This window comes from Hyaena hyaena, unplaced genomic scaffold (genome assembly GCF_003009895.1).
Source record: "Hyaena hyaena isolate Hyena2069 unplaced genomic scaffold, ASM300989v1 scaffold_121, whole genome shotgun sequence".
NCBI lineage: Eukaryota > Metazoa > Chordata > Mammalia > Carnivora > Hyaenidae > Hyaena > Hyaena hyaena.
Genome location: NW_024080753.1, coordinates 1925936 through 1945264, shown reverse-complemented (window position 1 = coordinate 1945264; position 19329 = coordinate 1925936). Strand labels below are relative to the sequence as shown.

Sequence of the window (19329 nt, the reverse complement as noted above, 5' to 3'; positions counted from 1 at the left end):
TTGGGATTCACTCTCTCTCTGTGTCTCTCCCTCCCCCTCCCTCTGCCCTTCCTCTGCTGGTTCTCTCTCATTAAAATAAAACTTTTTAAAAAAATTTTTAAAGTTTTTTTTTTAATGTCCAAATGTCTTTGGTCCACAGTACCTTCAGAATCACCACGAGTGGTTAGAACTGTTTGAATGTTAACTGTACCTAATTAATCGTGTTAGAATTTTGTGTGCTCATTAGGGTAACACCCTATTTTTTTAACGTTTATTTATTTTTGAGAGAGTGGCGGAGTGGGGGTAGGGGAGGGGCAGAGAGAGAGAGGGAGACACAGAATCCGAAACAGGCTCCAGGCTCTGAGCTGTCAGCACAGAGCCCAACGCGGGGCTCGAACTCATGAACCGCGAGATCATGACCTGAGCCGAAGTCGGACGCTTAACGGACTGAGCCCCCCAGGCGCCCCTCGAGTAACCCTCTATGAAGCTGAAGGCCCTCCCTACCCTGGCTGAAAAATGCGTGAAGTTTCCTATAAGCAGAATATTGAACACTCCTCCCCCCCCAACACCAGTATGCATGACCAGAAACTACCTCTTCACGATGACACGCGTGATGGAAAGCAGGGTTCCCTTTCCAACTTACCGCCACGATTGTCCCACCAGCACCTCTCCGCACCCCCCCCCCCGGGGCCACGGTACCGCAATCACACCTGTGTTCATTTCAATACAAATAGGCTGTGTCACAAAGACACCCAGACAACACATGACCTGAGTAACATGAAAGGTTATCCCATCTCCCGGGTGGAAGTTTGGTGGCTGCCCAGGCCAGGGACAGCACCCCCACCCTGTAGGGTCCCGCGCCCCTTCTGACTTGCTGCTCTACCTAGGACGCAGCTCACAGGGTCCACGTTTCCGCCCCCAGCAGGAAGGAGGAAGGAGAAGAGATGGAAGGCAGGCAGCAGGCATACAGCCGGCATCACACGGGGCCCTTGCATTTACAGCCCGTTGGCCAGAGCTTAACCCCAGGGCCACACCTCAGCTGCGGGGCCACCGGGAGATGTACCCCTTATTCTGGTAGCCACTGCCCAGCTCAGTGGGGAGTTCTATTACTTTTGTGTGTTTGTTTGACTTAAGGAGGCTCCTCGCCAGGCGTGGAGCCCAACACAGGGCTTGAACTCACAGTCCTGAGCTCAAGACCTGAGCTGAAGGGGCCCCTGGGTGGCTCAGTTGGTTAAGCATCTGACTCTTGACCTCAGCTCAGATCTTGATCTCAGGGCCGTGAGTTCAAGTCTTAGACTCCCTCCAGGCTGGACGTGGAGCCTGTTTAAAAAAGTAAATACATACATACAGGCCTGAGCTGAGATCAAGAGGCAGACACTTAAGCTACGGAGCCACGCGGGAGCTGCCCTGGGGATTCCGTCATTGAAAGGAGAAGGGAGAATGGATACTGGGAGACGTTCAGAAGTGGCAGCCACTCTGAACTTCCTTGCCTGTGAAGACTCAATTCATGTGGCTCCTCTTCCTATTTCAGAATCCTGGAGAGAGACGAGAGCAATATTGACGCCTGCCAAATCCTAGCTGTGCATCAACTTGCAAGAGAAGGAAACATGACCATAGTAAGTTCTTTTCAAGACTCAGAAGCCAGGCCTTGAAACGTGCACAGCCTGGGAGGAAGCCCTCTTAGTGCCGCCATCCCCAGGGCCTTGGAGGCTGCTCCCTGGATCTCAGCCCCCCCCCCACCCGCCCCCACCCCACTCCCTGTCAAGCAGGTCTGCGCTGGTTTGCCCTGTGGGCACGCAGGGAGGTTGACCACGGTTTGGGCTCCCGGATAAGCCTTGGGATCCTCATTTGTAAATTGCAGACAGTCCCCACCATTTGTGAGGTCGTTGTAAGGGTTAAATGAGATGACAAATGGAGAACTTGGAACACGGCCCTATGTCACGAAATGCCATTTTTTTACATTTAAAGTCAATAAATTTTTATTTAAGGATTTTTACAGGTGATTCCTTCCACTGCCAATCACCATAGTTCCTCCCAAGTCCAAATCATAACCTTCCAAACAGCCCAGAATTCTTCCTGTTGGGCATCGTGAGTCTGCACTTGAATGTGGACAGTGTTCAAAACTTCCCCCCCTGTGGTCTTGGGGATCCGAGTTTTTTACATTTGGGCCACGTTTAGGGTCCGAGTAGACGGATCTGCCTGGTCCTCAGGCTCAAACAGCCTCTGATTGTGAATGGTTTCAAATCGTATTCGCCCCTAAACTAGCACACCCTAGAATCGTACAGATCGTTGGAATACTGCAGTACCTAAGGCTGTAAAATTTGGACGATTAGGTCTTTCGCAGAGTTTTAACAGATAGAGGTATCGTCTAACACGTAGTTCTGTGAATAAAGGAAGCCACACGTATACTCCGTGAAGCATTTCCAGTGAGGTAGGTCTGCAGAAAAAAGCCCTGTCACGATAGACCTCAACTAAAATGCCATTCTGTTAGGGAGGAGCTGGAATTGCTCAGGTATCGGCCGGGTGGAACCTGGCCCCACACTTGCTTCTGAGCCCTGTCATGTTCCAGAGAAATCCAACACAGCCCTCAAACACAGAAACCCTTCTTAACGAAAGCCTCAATGCCAGGATGGGTTTGCCTTTTCATCCATAACGCTGCCATTTGAATAAATAACGTTGCTTCAGTGAAGCGTGTGGCAAATCGGGAGTGTCTAAGGCATCATGGTGGAAAGAGGAAGCCTCCGGCTCCTTCTGCGAGGCTCTGAGCTTGTGGGCTCTGGGGGGCGGGCTGAGCCCGAGGGCACCGTCCGCATTTGGAAGGAGCTCTCGCTTCTTCCCAGCTTCTTCCCAGCTCCTCGGGGTAGGAACGGAGGACGGTCCTCAGCTTCACGCGACCCAGGAGCCCTGGGCAGGCCCCCCTGGGGCTTGGCCTGAGGGTTGGTCCGAGAGGCAGAGTTGCCTCAATGCCCCCTTCACCCCCCACCCCCCACCCCCGCCTCAGTCCCTGGGACTTGACCCCTCCCCAGCCCAGGCTGCTCAGTGCTGACCGTGCTTTGCCCCTGCTGAGCAGAGGAGACGCGCTCCTGCCAGGCTCTCTCTCCGGGTCCCTCTCCGCGTCCAGGAACTAAGGGCTCCCCGCTCCTCGGTAGGGGGTGGACAGAGGAGGCAACTGGAAAGAATAAGGGCTCTGGAGTCTGCTCCCCGCTTGGCCGAGGGGCCTCAGGCAGATCACCTGACCTGTCTGCCGGACTGGACAATTCAGATGCTTGTATTGACTTACGGGGCCTTCGAGAGCGTTCGCTGGAATGACCAACAGGCACCAGTGTGGTGACTCATGTCACCGTGGAGCAGAGGCTCGGGGCCAGGACCATGTGCTGTGTGGGCACCGCGGCAGCTGGCTTCTGGCTCCGGCGGGGCAGGGGGGCGCGAGGGCAGCTTCTCTCCGCAAATCCATGAACAGAGGGGCAGCGCCAGCTCTTGAGTCAACAAGCTCCTGAAAGTCCGACCGGTGCCTGGGCCCACCCCAAATCCCTGGGGCCGTCTTCAGGCCCCCGGGGAGGCTGCGGGCCGCAGGGTGCGAGCCCCGCCCAACTCCCCATCTTACACATTACCTCTGACGTGGCCTCTTTTGCCCCCACAGGCTGCGGGCCATGTCCGGAATCTGATTCAGGCACTGGAGACCAGAGAGCCCCAAAACCCAAGCCTCCACCTTAAAAAAATTCTTGTGGTTAGCAGGCTGGTAAGAGGGTCTTTCCAAGTTTCCAAAATCGTGCTTCCTGCTGGCTGTTCCTAAGGGGAGCCCCCCGGGGACACTGCCCTCCCCTCTCCGGCTCAGACTTGGCCTCTCAGCCTGGGGGCCCATCCCTAGTGGCCCCTACGGGCCTCAGAGCAGTAACTGTACCGCATAGGCTGTTTCCTCGGCCGCTCGGGGACGCGAGAAAGGTCTGAGCCCCCAGGTCTGGCAGTGCATCTAGAGTAAGAGGCTTGTCGTCCAGGGAAGAGAGTTGTGCTGTGGCTGTCGCTCTAGCCCAGGGCGCCAGGCAGCCGCTGCCGTCCTCCCCCTCCGTGGAGGTGGCCCGCCTGTACCCCCTCTGCCGTCACACAGGCCAGGTGGCCGCAGTGTGTCCTCGTCAGACCCTCCAGCCCCAAAGCAAACCTACCAGAAGGAATTGCTGCAGAAACGGGGGTCGCCATGGGGCCCCAGGACCGCGGGGCCCGATGCCGCTGGGACACCCGGTCTGCTTCAGAGACACACACCTGTGTCTGCTGCTGGCGGCTGGCTCTCCACCCTCAGCAGGGACGGGGCTGCCCTCGGGGCCACTCCCCATCCACAGGGCACAGACACCTCTCACCCAGCTTCAACTTTTGAAAGCTTGTTGGTGACTCAGCCAGGAGGTGGGTCCTCTGGAGGGCCCTGTGTCTGCAGGCAGGTCCCACAGAGGTGCCCAGCGTGAGGCTCTTTGGAAGCCAGTCAAAGGCACACACCCGTCTCTGTGGGTCACGGCGCCTCGTAGGCTCCCCTAAGCGCCCCGGAACAGGCCTGCTAGTGTCCCCCACTCCTGACACGGCCTCGCGCAGACGGCTGGGCCGACAGCTCTCCCCACCCCATGTGTCCCCCGTTGCAGTGTGGAAGGCACCAGGCCATCCTGCGGCTCGTGTGCGGCTTCATTGAGCGCACGTTCATGGCGACAGCTTCCTATGCCCACGCGGCCACAGAGCTGGGCTACATCTTCGTCCTGCGGGACCAAGTGACGGAGGCGTCCCTGTGGTACTCGGAGGCCATGAAGTTGGACGAGAACAGCGTGGCTGCCTTGACAGGTCGCGGTGTGGGCAAGGTGGGGGCGGGAAGGCGGGGAGCAGGGTGGCCTCCGTGGATCCAGAAGCGCGGAGCTGGCGGGCACCCTCCCTAGAGGGCGTGTGAGTTTGGGGGACATTGTGTGACAGGGTGGTGTGTGTGTGTGTGTGTGTGTTTTACAGAGAAAGTGTAAGAGTGGGGGAGGGGCAGAGGGAGGGAGAGGGTCTCAGGCAGGCTCTGCATATGGGGCTGGATCCCATGACCCTGGGGTCATGACCTGGGCACTGAACCAGCTGACGCTGAGGGCACCCCACGAATCATAAGTACGGATGTGGGAGGCACAGCAGTTGTCAGAAGTGTGGCCATAGCCACTCCGGTCTACATCAGACCTCCGATGTCCACACCACGCCCCCCCCCCCAGGACCGGCAGCGCCCCCTTCTGCCCAACCCAACACTGCTGGCCTCCCCTCTACAGACTCTCCCTCTGCAGGCGCCTGAGCTGAACGGCCACCAGAGCAACAGTTTGGAGAGTTTTACTTCCCTGTCTGTCCAGACCCCCCCACACCCCACGTTAGAGAAATGTCAGTACATTTTCCAGAGCCCAATTTTCATTTTACACGTTTTTTCAAGCCTTCAGATCTACAGTGTCTGGTGAATTCTGAACCAGCACTTTAATTCTGGCTGAGGAACCTGTATGGTCCCGGCCTCCAGGCAGGCGCAGCTCTCGGGAGCTGTGTCTTGCGGGTCGAGCCCCTTCTGTCTACAGCCCAGCCTCCTCAGCAGCACGGCAGGTTGGTCGTGATTTCTGGCTCACCACGTCAGGCTGACTCCGCAGCCTCTGCACCTTCCTCCACTTCCAAGCCCATAGAATCCTGAAAAGAGAATTGCAGCCCTAGAAACCGAGAAAGCTGCCTTTGGTGGACCAGAAATGATGAGAACAGCACATTTCTAGAAGGTATAAGGCAGACAGCGTCAAAAGCAAGGCAATAATAAGCCAGTCGGGAAACCCACCTGCCAGCATTGACATAGGCAGGGCAGCTAAAGAAATGAGCTCCGGTTTCCCCCAAAGAGCTCCAAGAAAACAAGAATTGAAAAATAACAAGGGGCGCCTGGGCGACTCAGCTGGTTGAGCGTCTGACTCTTGGTTTTGGCTCAGGTCACGATCTCATGGTGTGTGGGACCCAGCCCCGCGTCAGGCTCTACGCTGACAGTGCAGAGCATGCTGGGATTCTCGCTCTTCCTCTCTCCCTGCCTCTCTCTTTCTCTCTGTTTGGGAAAAAAAAAAAAAAAAAAACACAAGTTCAGGGTCACTGGAGGCTGGGAGCAAACATGCCATGAGGGGCAGTCAGTGACATAACAAGGGGCCCAGAGAATGGGATCAGGAGCCCCTGAAAGGCGGTGGGGCAGGAGGGAGCAGAGCCCCTGATGCGCCCCCACCACCGGGGACGTGAAGGGCAGAAAGACTTGCTGCTCCTCACACAGGCCACACCCCGAGGACGCGGCCCCACCCAGCTCAGTCCCTCCCCACTTCCTCATTCAGGGGAGCCCTGGCCAGGCAGCCAGAATGGAAGTCCACAGCCCAGAAAAGCAGCGACCTTAACAATTTGGGAAATCTGCCTCAGCTGCTAATGCTCAGCAGTCTGGTCCGTTTGTCGGTCTGCTAGCAGTTTGAAAGAGGGGCCAAGTGCATGCAAGGCCATGGCCCTCTGAGGAGCAAAGACTTCCCCTCCCCCAGCAGAAGAGCAGGCTTTGCAGTGGCTGCGACGTCAGCCAGTGGGTAAAGAACAGGCTCCTACGACAAAGATTGTAGAGAACAAAGAAGTGACTGAAAATTACAAATACGATTGCGAGGTAATTTAATTCCATAGATGAGCCAAACGGTGGGATGGATATAAGTGAAAACCAAGATAGGAAGACAGTCAGGAACAAATACACCAAAATGACCAAGAAACAGCCATAAAGGAGGAATGGTAGGAGTGGAAGGATTTGTGTTCCCAAATTCCAAACACGTTACGGAGCGACAGTAGGTAAGTCAGCTCCGGCCCGGCCACGCTGGAGCAAACGGAGACAGACGGATGGAAGCAGGCCTCACGAGTAAGGTGACCTTTCAAACCAAAATGGTGGGCGCCTGGCTCTCCAGTGTGAACAGCACAAAGGGAAGTGCCCATCTCACGCCGTACTCGGAAATAAGCTCCAGGGGCACCTGGCTGGCTCCGTTGGTAAAGCACGTGACGATTAATCTTGAGGTCGTGAGTTCAAGCCCCACGTCAGGGGTAAAAATTACTTTAAAAAATGTTGTTAATGTAAAAGCTCCAGATGAATTAAACATTTAAACATAAAAGTTCAGTCGGACTTGGGTTCCCTGAGAGAAACTCAGAAGCCCTAGAAGAAAACATTTTACCGATTTGACTGTGTAAAAATTTCAAACCAATGGATGGCAAAAGACTGAAAAAGAGTTAAAAGGTAAATGGCTAATGAGTGCAAAACATTTACTATAAAGGATTAATGATCTTAATATTTATAAAAAGAAAACAAATCACCCTAAGAGAAAATCGGGCTACAGCTATGTACACGAGGTTCACAGTAGAAGGGAAAGAGGCATTAAAGGTATGGAAAAATGTTCCTTTTCCCTATTAATAAAAAGAAAAGGAACTAAAATGAGTTGTTATTCACTGTTTACACTGGCAAAGAGTAAAGCGTGTCTGCGAGGTTGTGGCGAAGGCTGCTTTCAAGTTCGTGGCAGTAACGCCCTCTCCCACATCTGAGGACAGTTGCCTTATCTCTCAGCGTTTTAGATACACATGCCCTTTGACCAATCCCCTCTGCTGCGGGAATCAGAACACGGAAATATGTTTACCGAGGCGCCGTAACATTTAAGCATCGAAAGAAAACTAGATGTGAAATGAGGTGCCCTTCACTGGGGCGATAGCGCAATAACATGTCCCGGCCACAATGTCGTCATTAAAGAGAATGGGGTGGGTTTTGCCTGAACCGATGTGTGTAAAGTGCGTGTGTACATGGTACTGAAAAACGAATGCTTAGAGAGATGTCTTTGAAGGAATCGTCCCCAGATTGTGACCGGCGGTTACCCTGGAGAGAGGCGCGGTCAAAGCCAGAGCCTGGGCCCTGGTCGTCTCCCCGCACCGCCTCCTGCCTCCACCTCGTTCAGGGAGCCTGCAGCGCTGCGTTTGCGGAGACGTTGGGAGAGGCCGCCTGCCCGGGGCGCTTCCCTCTGCGGTCGCGGTCCCGCAGGCTCCTCATGCTTGTTCTGTCCGCCCCGTTCCCAGGGATCATCTGGTGCCAGATCTTGGAAGGCCACCTGGAGGAGGCCGAGCAGCAGCTGGAATTCCTGAAGGAGGTGCAGCAGTCCCTCGGGAAGTCTGAGGTCAGAGCTGCCTGGGCGCGTGGGCGCTCCGGGCTGTGTCCCCGCCCTCCCCCCACCCCCAGTCTCCAGTTTCGGGGGGAGGGGGGCTGGACCCCGGCTTTGCTCGCCTCCCCCAGGCCCAGCTGGCGCTGGTGCTGAGCCCCGGCCCCGGGCTTGCCTCCCACAGGTGCTGGTCTTCCTCCAGGCCCTTCTGGCGTCCAGGACGCGCCCGGGGGAGCAGGAAGCCGCCGCGCTCCTGAAGGAGGCTACGGAGCTGCACTGCTCCAGCCTGCAGGGCCTGCCCCTGGGCCCCGAGTACTTCCAAAGGCTGGACCCCCCCTTCCTGGTCTGCGTCGCCAGGGAGTACTTGTTCTTCTGCCCCAAGCAGGTTAGAGGAGGTCCCCCTGCGCGGCGGGGGCTGGGGCATCGGCCGCACGAGGCGGGACCCCGTCTGGCCCCGTCAGCAGGTGCTTCCCAACCACGCACGTGCGGCACACGGATCACCTGTGAGCTGTTCCAGTGCAGTCTGGGGGGCTGGCAGGGGACCCGCATCTTGAACAAGCTCCCAGGGGATCCCTATGCCGCTGGTCCACACGCCTCACCCATAGGGACAGGCCGCTGCTCCATGCCTCCGCCTCCACCCTAGACCGCGACCTGCCCCATTGCCCCACAAGTCGTCTCCGAAGGCTGTTAGTCTTCCCTTGTTTGTCTGCCTTCTCTGTGGGCAAGGGTCTTATCCTGCTGTCTTAGCCCCCCCCCCCCAGTGCTGGGTAACGAGTCATTCCACAAATACCCATCAAGTGCGCACACCCCGTCGGGCACTGGGGACACGGCTGTGAGCAAAGCAAGGCCCGGTTCTCTGCAGCCCCTGCTGCAGCACTGGGTGCGCAGTGCCGATAAGAGCCGTGAGGAGTAGAGTAGAATTCCTGCACTGGGAGAGCGCTTCCCGCCAGCTCCAGGGGGCCCTCCGGAATGGGGCAAACTGTACAGCCAGGCCCCTGTCCCTGCAGCCGCGGTCGCCGGGCCAGATCGTGTCTCCACTTCTTAAACAAGTCGCCATGATCCTGAATCCCGTGGTCAAAGTGGCGCCGGCTCTGATCGAGCCCCTGTATGTGATGGCCCAGGTGAAGTACCTCTCAGGTGAGCCCCTGGGGCCTCTCGCATCTGTTCATCCATTTGGACTCCGCGCTGGGTTGGGAACCAAAGCAGGGGAGGGGCGGGACAGGGTCAGGAGGGCATCATGGGGAGGTGGCCGGAGCAGTATCCTTCCGGCTCCTTCCATCTCAAGGCCCAGGTCCTGGAGAGAGAGGGGACGGGGGACAGGCCTCCGTGGGACCCTCGTTGCCTCCCCCTGAGTACTCTCCACCTGCGGCCTTGCACCAGCTTCCGAAGGGTCCCAAATGCCATGGCGTGTGTCTGGCACATTCTGGCACGTTCTGGCATGGCCTCACATGGGTCACGCTGTGCAGACACCCCCTCCCACCCCGTCTTCATCCGTGGGCCTCCCTGTTTTCCTCTGGGTTTCCAGGTTTACCCACAGGCTTCCAGAGCTCCTGGGAGCCCGGCAAGGGCAGGAGCTCTCCCCGGGGCGCCGCAGCTGCTGAGTTTAGGGCCAGAGCCAGGTCTCCAGTGGCTTCGGTTGCCATAGTGACCCCTTTGCGTTTCTGCAGCGCTAGGAAGGGGCAGGCGGTTAGGGACCCGGTTAGGGACCCTGAGCAGAAGCTGTTGAGAGCCCTGGCGGGGGGGGGGGGGGGGGGGGGGGGGGGGGGGGGGGGGGGGGGGGGGGGGGGCAGCTCCCCTCCCAGCTCTCTGCACCCACCCCTGGGCTGACATGCTGAGGCTCCCGAGGCCAGGCTGCAGGGGGCGCCCTCACCCCTGAGTGTGGAGGCAGGCAGAGCAGCCGGTGAGCCGATGGCCCTGGGTCTCAATGCTGACTTTGTCCCTGGTAAGCGCAGTAACTAGGTTCCAGTCCTACACCTAAAAGACGCAGATAATACTGCCAATCTTGCAGGGCGGGGCACCTCATAACCCTGACTTTCTGAAAGTGCTTTGCATGTGTTGGGCACAGAGCAAGTGCTTCGTAAGTCGGGGCTATTCTAGGTGCTGTTATTGTTAGGTTTCGTTCTGCTCTGAGGTGGGAATTGGGACAGAGGTGTTCCCTGGACCTCCTGGACAGGGCAGTGACGCCACTTAGCCGTCTCCTTGAGGGTGACACCACAGTCTGAGGTTCCCGGCTTTTGTCTGGGTTGTTCTGATTTCAGGAAGAGACCTCTGAGTGAGACAGGACGGAACTGCATAAAATATTTCTGGGTAACGGGACTTATAAAATACATTCTGCCTTTACACACCGGGTCCTGGGGGTCCCCGGGGAGCCCTGGATGTGGAGATCTGTTTGTCGTTGCAGGAGAGCTAGAGGGCGCCCAGAGCACCCTGCAGCGTTGCCTGGAGCTGGACCCCACCTCCGTGGACGCCCACCTCCTCATGTCCCACGTCTACCTGGCGCAGGGCAATTTTGCCATGTGCACCCACAGCTTGGAGCTGGGTGTCAGCCATAACTTCCAGGTGGGGTCCCCTGTGCCCAGTGGCCCACCCGGCATCCCGAAGCCCAGCTGGCCCCAGCCCCCACCTGCCCTGGGAGAGGCCCCGGGAGCCCCCTGCATCCCTCGGACCCTTGTGCCGGCCAAAGCCAGGGCAGGCTCCGTGGGCTTCCGCAGCTTTCTCCAGTCCGGGTGCGGTGAGCGGCGGCTGCAGTGAACCGGAGCCCCAGGCCCCTCTGTGCGCCTCTAGGTCCGAGACCACCCCCTCTACCACTTCATCAAGGCCAGGGCCCTCAGCAAGTGCGGGGACTATCCAGAAGCCATAAAGACGCTGAAAATGATCGTGAAATTGCCAGCTCGCAAGGTGGAAGAGGGCAGGAAGCCGCGCGGGCGCTCCGTGCAGCCCAGCGAGCGGCTGTCCATCTTACTGGAACTGGCAGATGCCCTCCGGAAGAACGGGGAGCTGGTAAGACGTGCCACGCTCTCGTCCCTCGGGACCGGGGCGCGCGGGGGGTCCGGGTGACGCTTCTGGCCGATGCTTCTTTGTTCTGTTCCTTGAGCCTCTATTCGTGTGCGAGCGAATCCTACCCCTGCCCAAGGCCTTCGGTGGCTCCCGGGGCCTCTAGGTAACGTCCAATGCCTTCCAAGTCCCGCCGGACCCGTCCCCTGTCCGCCTGCCTCGCTGTCCCCAGGAGGGTCTCACAGAGGCGGAGACACAGTGCACAGCCCCGTAGATGCCGCCGTCCCACCGCAGTCACGATGAGCTGTGTCCCCTTGCAGTTTTGTGGTAGATAATTTGCTCAATGGTATGAGGCGGCCCCGGGGCCTTGGCATGTCTGGCCTGGCAAAGGCAGGAAGCACCCGGCGTCCTCTGCTGGTGCGAAGGGGCGGCCGCTCACCTGCTGTCCCCAGAGGGGTGTGTCAGCCGGGCCCCAGGACCGTCTCCGGGATCCGCCAGTACTGGGCGTCCGGCCCCTGTGATGGTCCTGCCCTAGAGAAGGAACAGCCGTGAGGCCTTTTCTCCTTAAATTTAAAAACTACCTTCTGGGGGGGTGGGGCGCCTGGCTGGCTCAGTCAGTTAGGCCTCTGACTCCGGCTCACGTTATGATCTCACAGTTCGTAGGTTCAAGCCACCTGTCGGGCTCTGTGCTGACAGCTCAGCCTGGAGCTGCTTCAGATTCTGTGTCTCCCTCTCTCTCTGCCCCTCCCCCACTCGCTCACTTGCGCGCGCTCTCTCTCTCTCTCTCAAAAGTAAACATTAAGGAAAATAAAAACTGCCTTCTGGGCAGAGATGGGGATGCAGAAGCCCGTTTGCTATACTTTCCTCCTTTAAATCTGCCAAAAGGAACACAAGAATTGAAAGTGGAGAAGGAATCTCCATCTATAAAAACCTAGGGAACAGCCACATCTGAGAACAGGTGATGCAGCCAGTCATTTATCCAGCTACTGATGGAGGGCCCGCTAGCTGCCAGGCACCACGTGGCGGCTGAGGACAGAGGAGAGAAGCCAGCAAGGTCCCTGTCCTTTCGGAACTTTCCGTTGGTGGGAGAAGGCGAGCAGGGCTGCAGCGGGTGGGGCCTGAGGTTCCTGCATTTGCAGGAACTTTCTGAGCTGGAGGTGTGCTCAAGCCGGGAGAAGCCGGGGCCTTCCTGGAGGGACTCAGCTCCAGCCCGAGGAAGGGCAGGACCGCTGAGCAAGACCCCCTGCTCAGACGCCCCCCGTCTCTGTCCGGACTCCTTTCTAGGAGACGAGGCCAGAGGAAAGTGAGGAGGGAAATAAGCTACAGTGAGTGCTGCAGCTTGCTTTGCTCACATAACAGATTTGCAGACTGGGGGCTCCACAGTGAGCCTTGGGTTCCTTCCGGTCCCCAGCTTCTCTCTCATCAAGCCCGCCCCTGAAAGGAAGACCCTCAGAAACCTCAGGGGAAATGTGCTCCTCGGACAGCTGCGCTAGACACCCCCCCCCCCACGCCTAGCTCCTGAGCAAAGGGCCAGGTTAGGTGGAACTGGTCCCATTTGAGGGTGAGGGGTGATCAGAAGGGGTGCAATGTGGTGATTACAGGGAAAGAAGGAGGGGAGGGAGGGAAGGGGGGAGGGAAAGGTGGGGGGGAGGGTAGGTGGGCAGGAAGGGGGGAGGGAAGGATGGAAGAGAGGAAAGAGGGGAGACAGACAAAATCACAAGCAAAAGACAAGAAGGTTACACTTTGGGAGAAAGAGTGCTATAAAAAATAGAAGAAATACTTTTTTAAGAAGTGTATTTATTTTCAGAGAGAGCACGTGAGCAGGGGAGGGGTGGAGAGGAAGAGAGACGGAGAGAGAGAATCCCAGGCAGGCTCCACGCTGCCCGCAGAGCCCGACATGGGCACCATGAGATCATGACCTGAGCCAAAATCGAGAGTCAAACGCTCGACCAGCTGAGCCACCCAGGCGCCCCTAGAAGAAATACTTTTAAGAAAACTTTTCTACATTCAATAAAAATGAAAAGAACGTGGGATTGTGAAAAGCCAGCTCAAAGCAGAGCACCAAAGACCCACAGAGGGGCTCAGCTAGCGATTTAAAGAAAGTAGGCATAGAAAGCAGGGATTCCATTAGAAAATTGTAGTCCCGTGAAAGAAAATAGGAAGTGGCAGAGCCCTTGCTGAAGTTCTCTGATGCAGGAGAGGGCTGGGAAAATCGCTGAAGGGATGTGAGGGGAGGCTGGATAAGAGACAGACAGACACCCAACAAGGGCAAAATAAACGTTCCTGCAGAAGAGAGAAGAAATGGAGCAGGGGACACATCAGAGATGTCCCAGGAGAACAGTTCCTTTAGGGACGACGTGAATCAGTGACACAGAAAGGCAGTCTGTTTTGGAGAAATAGCGGTGAGATATGAAGACCAAGAAATATCCCAAGGTATACTTGGCTGGCTCAGTCAGAAGAGCACGTGACTCTTGATCTCGGGGTTGTGAGTTCGAGCCTCATGTTGGGTGTGGAAATTACTTAGAAATGAATGAATGAATGAATGAGAAATATCCTAATAATAATATCCTAATGAAGCTTTGGGAATCAAGGATTAATAGTCATTGGGGGCACCTGGGAGGCTCAGTCGGTTGAGCATTCAACTTCAGCTCAGGTCATGCTCTCCCAGTTGGTGAGTTTGAGCCCCGCATTGGGCTCTGTGCTGACAGCTCAGACCCCAGAGGCTGCTTCAGATTCTGTGTCCCCTCTCTCTACCCTTTCCCTCCTCATGTTACCTCTCTCTCTCTCTCTCTCTCTCTCTCTCTGTCTCAAAAAATAAGGATTAAAAAAAATGAAAGCAAGTTGCCGGGAAAACCAAGAATGTATCTGTGATAATAAAATTGTAAATGAAATAAATGTACCTCTTAAAGAAAAGAGGCATCAGAGTGGTTTAAACAAGCCAAAGGAAGAACCCTTACTGTCTATACTTCAAAAACCAAAGAGCCCAGGATGAAAGTACAAAGATGGTACAAATATACTGAGCAAACAAAAAGAAAGCAGAGGTTGAGGACAAAATGTCTGGTCAGGCTGAATCCCAGTCAGAAAGTACCAAACTGGGGAAAGAAAGTAACTTTGTTAAAAATAACCAAGGGTATGAATACAGTGGGGAAATAATTCAGATAGACCATTACCGTCCGTGTCAAATACCATAACATTCAAATACCTCTGACCAAAGGCAGGAAAGCACAAGGAGATGCGTCCATAGGTCTCCCATGAGAAGGAATTGCCAACAGACGTTGAGGTGCTAAGGAAGTGTTGAGAGTTTCTGGACCCCCCGCTGGCCGAGCCCCTTTCCCCTGCCCCCAGGAATAGTGGTGGTGGACACTGAAGGGAAGTCTCTCCTTTCTGCCCCTGGAGCCTCTCTGCAAGTGGTTGTGAGCCATCCTATCCTTGGCTTCCGTGTGGCAAGGCTGCTCCTGGTTGTGTCCATGTTTCATTTCTCTCTGGGGGCAGGGGTGGGAAGAAGGGTCCCTGTGAGTCTCCTCCAAGAGATTTCAAGTGTTTTCAGGCCACCCGTGGTGGGCGACGGCTAACAGAGGGCCCGCTGGCTTCCCGTGCTCTAGCATGAGGCCACCAAGGTCATGCAGGATGCCATCAACGAGTTCAGCGGCACGCCAGAGGAGGTCCGCATCACCATCGCCAATGTGGACCTGGCCCTGAACAACGGGGACGTGGACATGGCGCTGGGCATGCTGAGGAGCATCACGCCCAAGCAGCCCTGCTACGTGGAAGCCAAGGAGAAGATGGCCAACATCTACCTGCAGGCCCACAAAGACATCCGCCTCTACATCGGCTGCTACCGGTAAGCCCCAGGCAGTGGCCTGACAGCCTCGTCTCTGGTGGTGTTTCCTCCAGACTGTGTGTCTTCAGCCTGGGTCTCCGGTCTGCATCCTCCAAGTGTCTTAGATCATAGACTTTCCCGTGGGTCAGAATTTGAGCATGATATGTTAGGCGGGCTCATTGCTGAGTTCTGCAGACCCAGAACTGAATCCGGCCTGCGCGGGCTCCCCTGTGTGGCCCACGTTCTGGGGGGAGCCACGGGCGTGCCCCTCTGCCCTGGCCCCTGACTCTGCCAGTCCTTGAAGAAATGTCCCTGACTTGATGTGACCCATGTGAGGTGCAGGACTGTGGCGAGCTGGGATTAGAAACCTTGTCTTTCTGGTTTGACCTTCCCAGCCCCCCACTTAAGCAAAACTTCGTGGGGGCAATCCAGGTGGGAGGCGGGGCTGGGGGCGGGGCTGGAGGAGGCAAAGCCAAGCGCGGTGGGAAACCCATACACGGCGGGGGACGCGGTCACACTGGAGTCTTAGCAAGAGCAGCATGCCTGCGGGTGCAGAGGGGCCTGGGGCGTGAGCACTGGAGGCCGGAAGAATGGGTAGAGCTTCTGGCCTGGTCCAGGTAACGTGAGGAGAGCTTGGACTAAGGTGGCTAGCACAGCGCCTCCTGCACAGCGGGCTTGGAATCAGCAGTAGGGGAATGAATGAATGAATGAATAAATGAATGAATGAATAAATGAATGTCAGAATTAGTGGGAACGAAGAGGAGGAGATGGATTCAGAAACGTGAAGGATGCACAGGGTCAAGCGAAGGCTTGGGTCACTTTTGCAGGGAGCTCTGTGAGCATCTGCCTGGCCCCCACACCAGCCTGCTGCTGGGTGATGCTTTCATGAACATTCAGGAGGTGAGTGAAAGCCTCGTGGCCTTGCCCAGTCCCCCCCCCCCACCCCATCTCCGGTGGGAGAGAGAGAGAGAGACCTTTGGACACTTTCCCCACCAGCCCGAGAAGGCCCTGGAGGCATATGACGAGGCCTATAGGAAGAACCCACATGACGCGTTCCTGGTCAGCAGGCTCGGCCAGGCCTATGTGAAGACCCACCAGTACAGCAAGGTCAGGCCGGGCTGGGGTGGGGGGAGGGGGAGGCCAGCCCAGCAGGGAAGAGGGAGGGAGGGTGCACGGGTGGGAGGATCTGGGGCGGGGGAGCGGCCACGTTCCCACCCTAGCTGAAGGGCGGGGAGAATTCAGAAGCTACCCACCCCCACCCTCACCCCCCACCCCCACACACGCGGAGCCTGAGCCCTCTGCCAGCTGGGAGGACACTTTCATCGCAGGCATCTGTGTTCTGGAGGGACACGCAGGCGTGGCGGCCGCGGAGGGGAGCCCGGTTTGAGGCCCTCAGGCCGAAATGTCCTGTTTACCCCAAGGCAATCAATTATTACGAGGCCGCCCAGAAGATGAACGGACAGGACTTTCTGTGCTGCGATCTGGCCGAACTGCTCCTGAAGTTAAAGAAGTTCAACAAAGCAGAAAAAGTCTTGAAACACGCCTTGGAACATGACTTTGGTGAGGCCACCTGAGTCGCTTCCCTGCCTGCTGCCCCCCCTGCAGGATGGGCGTATCTGGAGTCCTGAGCCCCGTCCCCTCCCTCCCCCCTCCCCGACTCCCCAGGGACCAGGGAACCCTGATCTGAGTTTCCACGTTGCAGTCAAAGACCTCCCCTCCATGATGAACAACGTCAAGTGCTTGCTTTTGCTGGCGAAGGTTTACAAGAGTCATAAAAAAGAAGACGTGATGGGACCTTTGAACAAGGTAATCGACACCAGACAATGGGCTCCAGCTCTTTATCGGCCGTCCGGGTGGGCGCTGTAGAAGGAAGGATAGAGGACTGCGGGTCTGGAAGGTTCCAGGGCTGGCCCTCACCGGGACCTGGGTTACACCTCTGACCTCTGCCTTCTGTTTATTCCCCGGCCTGTGCTCTTCGTTGATGGCGCCCCAAAGTGCCCCGGGCCCGGCTGGGGCACAGAGAGCTGGGAGTCAGAAGGTGCCTGCGTCCTCACGGATGCCAGTGGCTCCCGGGCAGTGAGTGCTCTCTGGTGGGCTCTGCACTGCGCTTGCTGCTTTCTCAGTGGCCCTCAGGGTAGCCCTTCGAGATGAGCACTGTGATGCTCCTAGTTCACGGATAGGCCCCAGGAGGTCAGGAAATGGGCCCGAAGTCACTGCTAGGAAGTGGTGGAGCTGAGATTGGAACCAGGCCTGGCCTGTCCCAACCTCAGCTCCCCCCCCCACGGGCGCGGCTCCCGGCCATTCCTCCCGCGCGCCCTCCCTCTCCTACGCCTGGGTGTGGCCGGTGGCTTGTTCCCGAGGTGGCTTCTGCGCTGGGAGCAGGAGGGCCGGCTCTCTGGTGCCTTGAGACTGTCTGTTCCCTTGTTGCCCACCGGCTCCCCGCTGCGCGTTAGCCGTCAGGAAGCGCGTGCTGACCGTGCCCACTGCCCGAGGCTGAACCCCGGCCTCACCGGTGTTCCCGGCTCCCTGCCCGCTGGCTTGCTCACTCCATGTCGGAGACGGTTGCGGAGGCTGCCTCCGACCCCCAGCAGGGCAGCACCCAGGACAAACGCGTCCGTCAGAACACGGCCTGCCCCGCGCACCTCGTGCGGGCTGCGTCTAGCCTGGGGGAGGCCCGAGCAGCTCGACACGGGAAGTGTCAGGTGCCATGGGGACAGGGGCGAGCACACTCACGACTGTGCTTCCGCCTCCCCTCCTGCCCCACGGGCACAGCCGCCTCGCCTGCTGAGTCCTCAGCCAGGGGCCGGCGCCCGTCCAGGTGGCCCAGATTTGCTCACGGGCGCTTGAGATGCCCTCTCCGACAATCTGCTGGCACGGAAGTGAGAGGAGGGATTCTTCCTGTGAATGTGCCTGAGATCCGGCACGCGGGCCCTGGCGCCCTGACCCCGGGCCCCCTGCCTTCCCAGGCCATGGAGCTCCAGGCCCAGGTCCTGAAGCGCGTTGCACTGGAGCAGCCGGAGAGGACGCCCTCCCAGAAGCAGCTGGCGGCCTCCATCTGCGTCCAGTGTGGGGAGCACTACCTGGCAGAGAAGGAGCTCGCCAAGGCAGGCCGGTGTTATAAGGACGCCCTCTCGTACTCGCCCGGCGACAGCAAGGTGGGGGCCCCAGAGCCAGACGCCGCGCCTTCTCCTGGGCCCTGACGCCTCGCAGAGTCCCCTGACTAGGGGCAGAGGCCAGGTCCTTCCCTGAGCCTCCCTGCGGAGCCGCACGCGTAAGGGGCCCGGGACCCCCGTGGTGGGGGGCCTGCTCTGGCCGACCCCAGGCCCTCAGCCATCGGCCCTTGGGTGCCTCACTTCGGACAGCCAGTCGTGCAGGGTGGCGCGGGGAAGATGCTGTGGAAAGTCGTGTTAGTCGGGCGTGTTCAGGGGCCCCTCGGGGGTGGGGACACAGCGACAGCTGTGGCTGCCAGGAGTCTTTGGGCACGAAGCCAGACTAAGCTTCCAAGGAGTTTAGACGGGGGTGTGGCCTAGATAAGGCAGTGGTGGCTGGGTCCGCACCAGGAGGGGAAGAGCTTAGCGACAGAGCCATTCATCCACTGAACATGCCCTCATTTAAGAGATGTCTACACGTGCCGGGCACGGTGCGAGGCCGGAGCCACAGGGGGCAGGACAGGGTGCCCGTCCATAGGCTGCCTCAGGCCGAGCGGCAGACGAGCATGCTTCCAGTTCCGTTGCCTGCCTGTGGGTCTGCACGCTGCGGGGGCTCAGAAGACGGGCACCTGCCCCAGAGGCTACCACAGAGGGCTGCCGGGAGGAGGAGGCTAGGTCCGAGCCAAAGCCGAAGGAGGAGTTGCCCGGGTCCCGAATTTCAGGGGGTAGTTACTAAAGCACACGGTAGGATGGGAGTTCCGGGGGAGAGCAGGGGAGGCCCGGAGACACCGGCCGAAGGCAGAACCAAGGGAAATGGGTCAGGAGGCAGTGAGCGGCCAGCCCGGGTGCCCGCGGCGCTCACCGGCGGCCCTGCCCAGGTGCTGCTGGAGCTGGCGGGCCTCCACCTGCTGCAGGGCCACCTGGACTTGTGCGAGCAGCAGTGTGCCACCCTCCTGCAGACGGAGAAGAGCCGCGAGAGGGCCTCCGTGGTACGGGGCCGCCTCCCTGCCCCGCCCGGGGCCCTGCCTCCCCCACCGAGCCAGATGCTTGGCTGACCCACCCCCAGGGGGACGGAGCCCTGGGCCTCCTCCCCGTGCGCAGAGAGGCCGCTGTGGAAGTCCTTGTCGGCCTAGCCCCACCCAGCCCACACCCCCACCCCCAGCCCACCCCCACACCCCCAGCCCACCCAGCCCACCCCCACCCCCAGCCCACCCCCACACACCCA

The 19329-nt window shown here is 58.3% G+C and overlaps 1 protein-coding gene across 4 annotated transcripts in view; it reads left to right on the top strand.

The window, feature by feature from the left end:
- Positions 1–19329, top strand: part of TTC21A (tetratricopeptide repeat domain 21A) — a 31573-nt gene that overhangs the window by 8219 nt on the left and 4025 nt on the right. For 3 of the 4 annotated variants that reach the window (XM_039237177.1, XM_039237176.1, XM_039237175.1), the window contains exons 7-21: positions 1511–1595; positions 3620–3718; positions 4605–4797; positions 8062–8159; positions 8326–8526; positions 9149–9278; positions 10543–10700; positions 10926–11141; positions 14738–14976; positions 15783–15855; positions 15952–16062; positions 16377–16515; positions 16658–16761; positions 17922–18110; positions 18983–19093. In XM_039237177.1, the coding sequence (XP_039093108.1) occupies positions 1511–1595; positions 3620–3718; positions 4605–4797; positions 8062–8159; positions 8326–8526; positions 9149–9278; positions 10543–10700; positions 10926–11141; positions 14738–14976; positions 15783–15855; positions 15952–16062; positions 16377–16515; positions 16658–16761; positions 17922–18110; positions 18983–19093 (2146 nt within the window). Of the gene's footprint in view, positions 1–1510; positions 1620–3619; positions 3719–4604; positions 4798–8061; positions 8160–8325; positions 8527–9148; positions 9279–10542; positions 10701–10925; positions 11142–14737; positions 14977–15782; positions 15856–15951; positions 16063–16376; positions 16516–16657; positions 16762–17921; positions 18111–18982; positions 19094–19329 lie in introns of all 4 variants that reach the window. The other variant, XM_039237178.1, reaches the window with a different exon arrangement.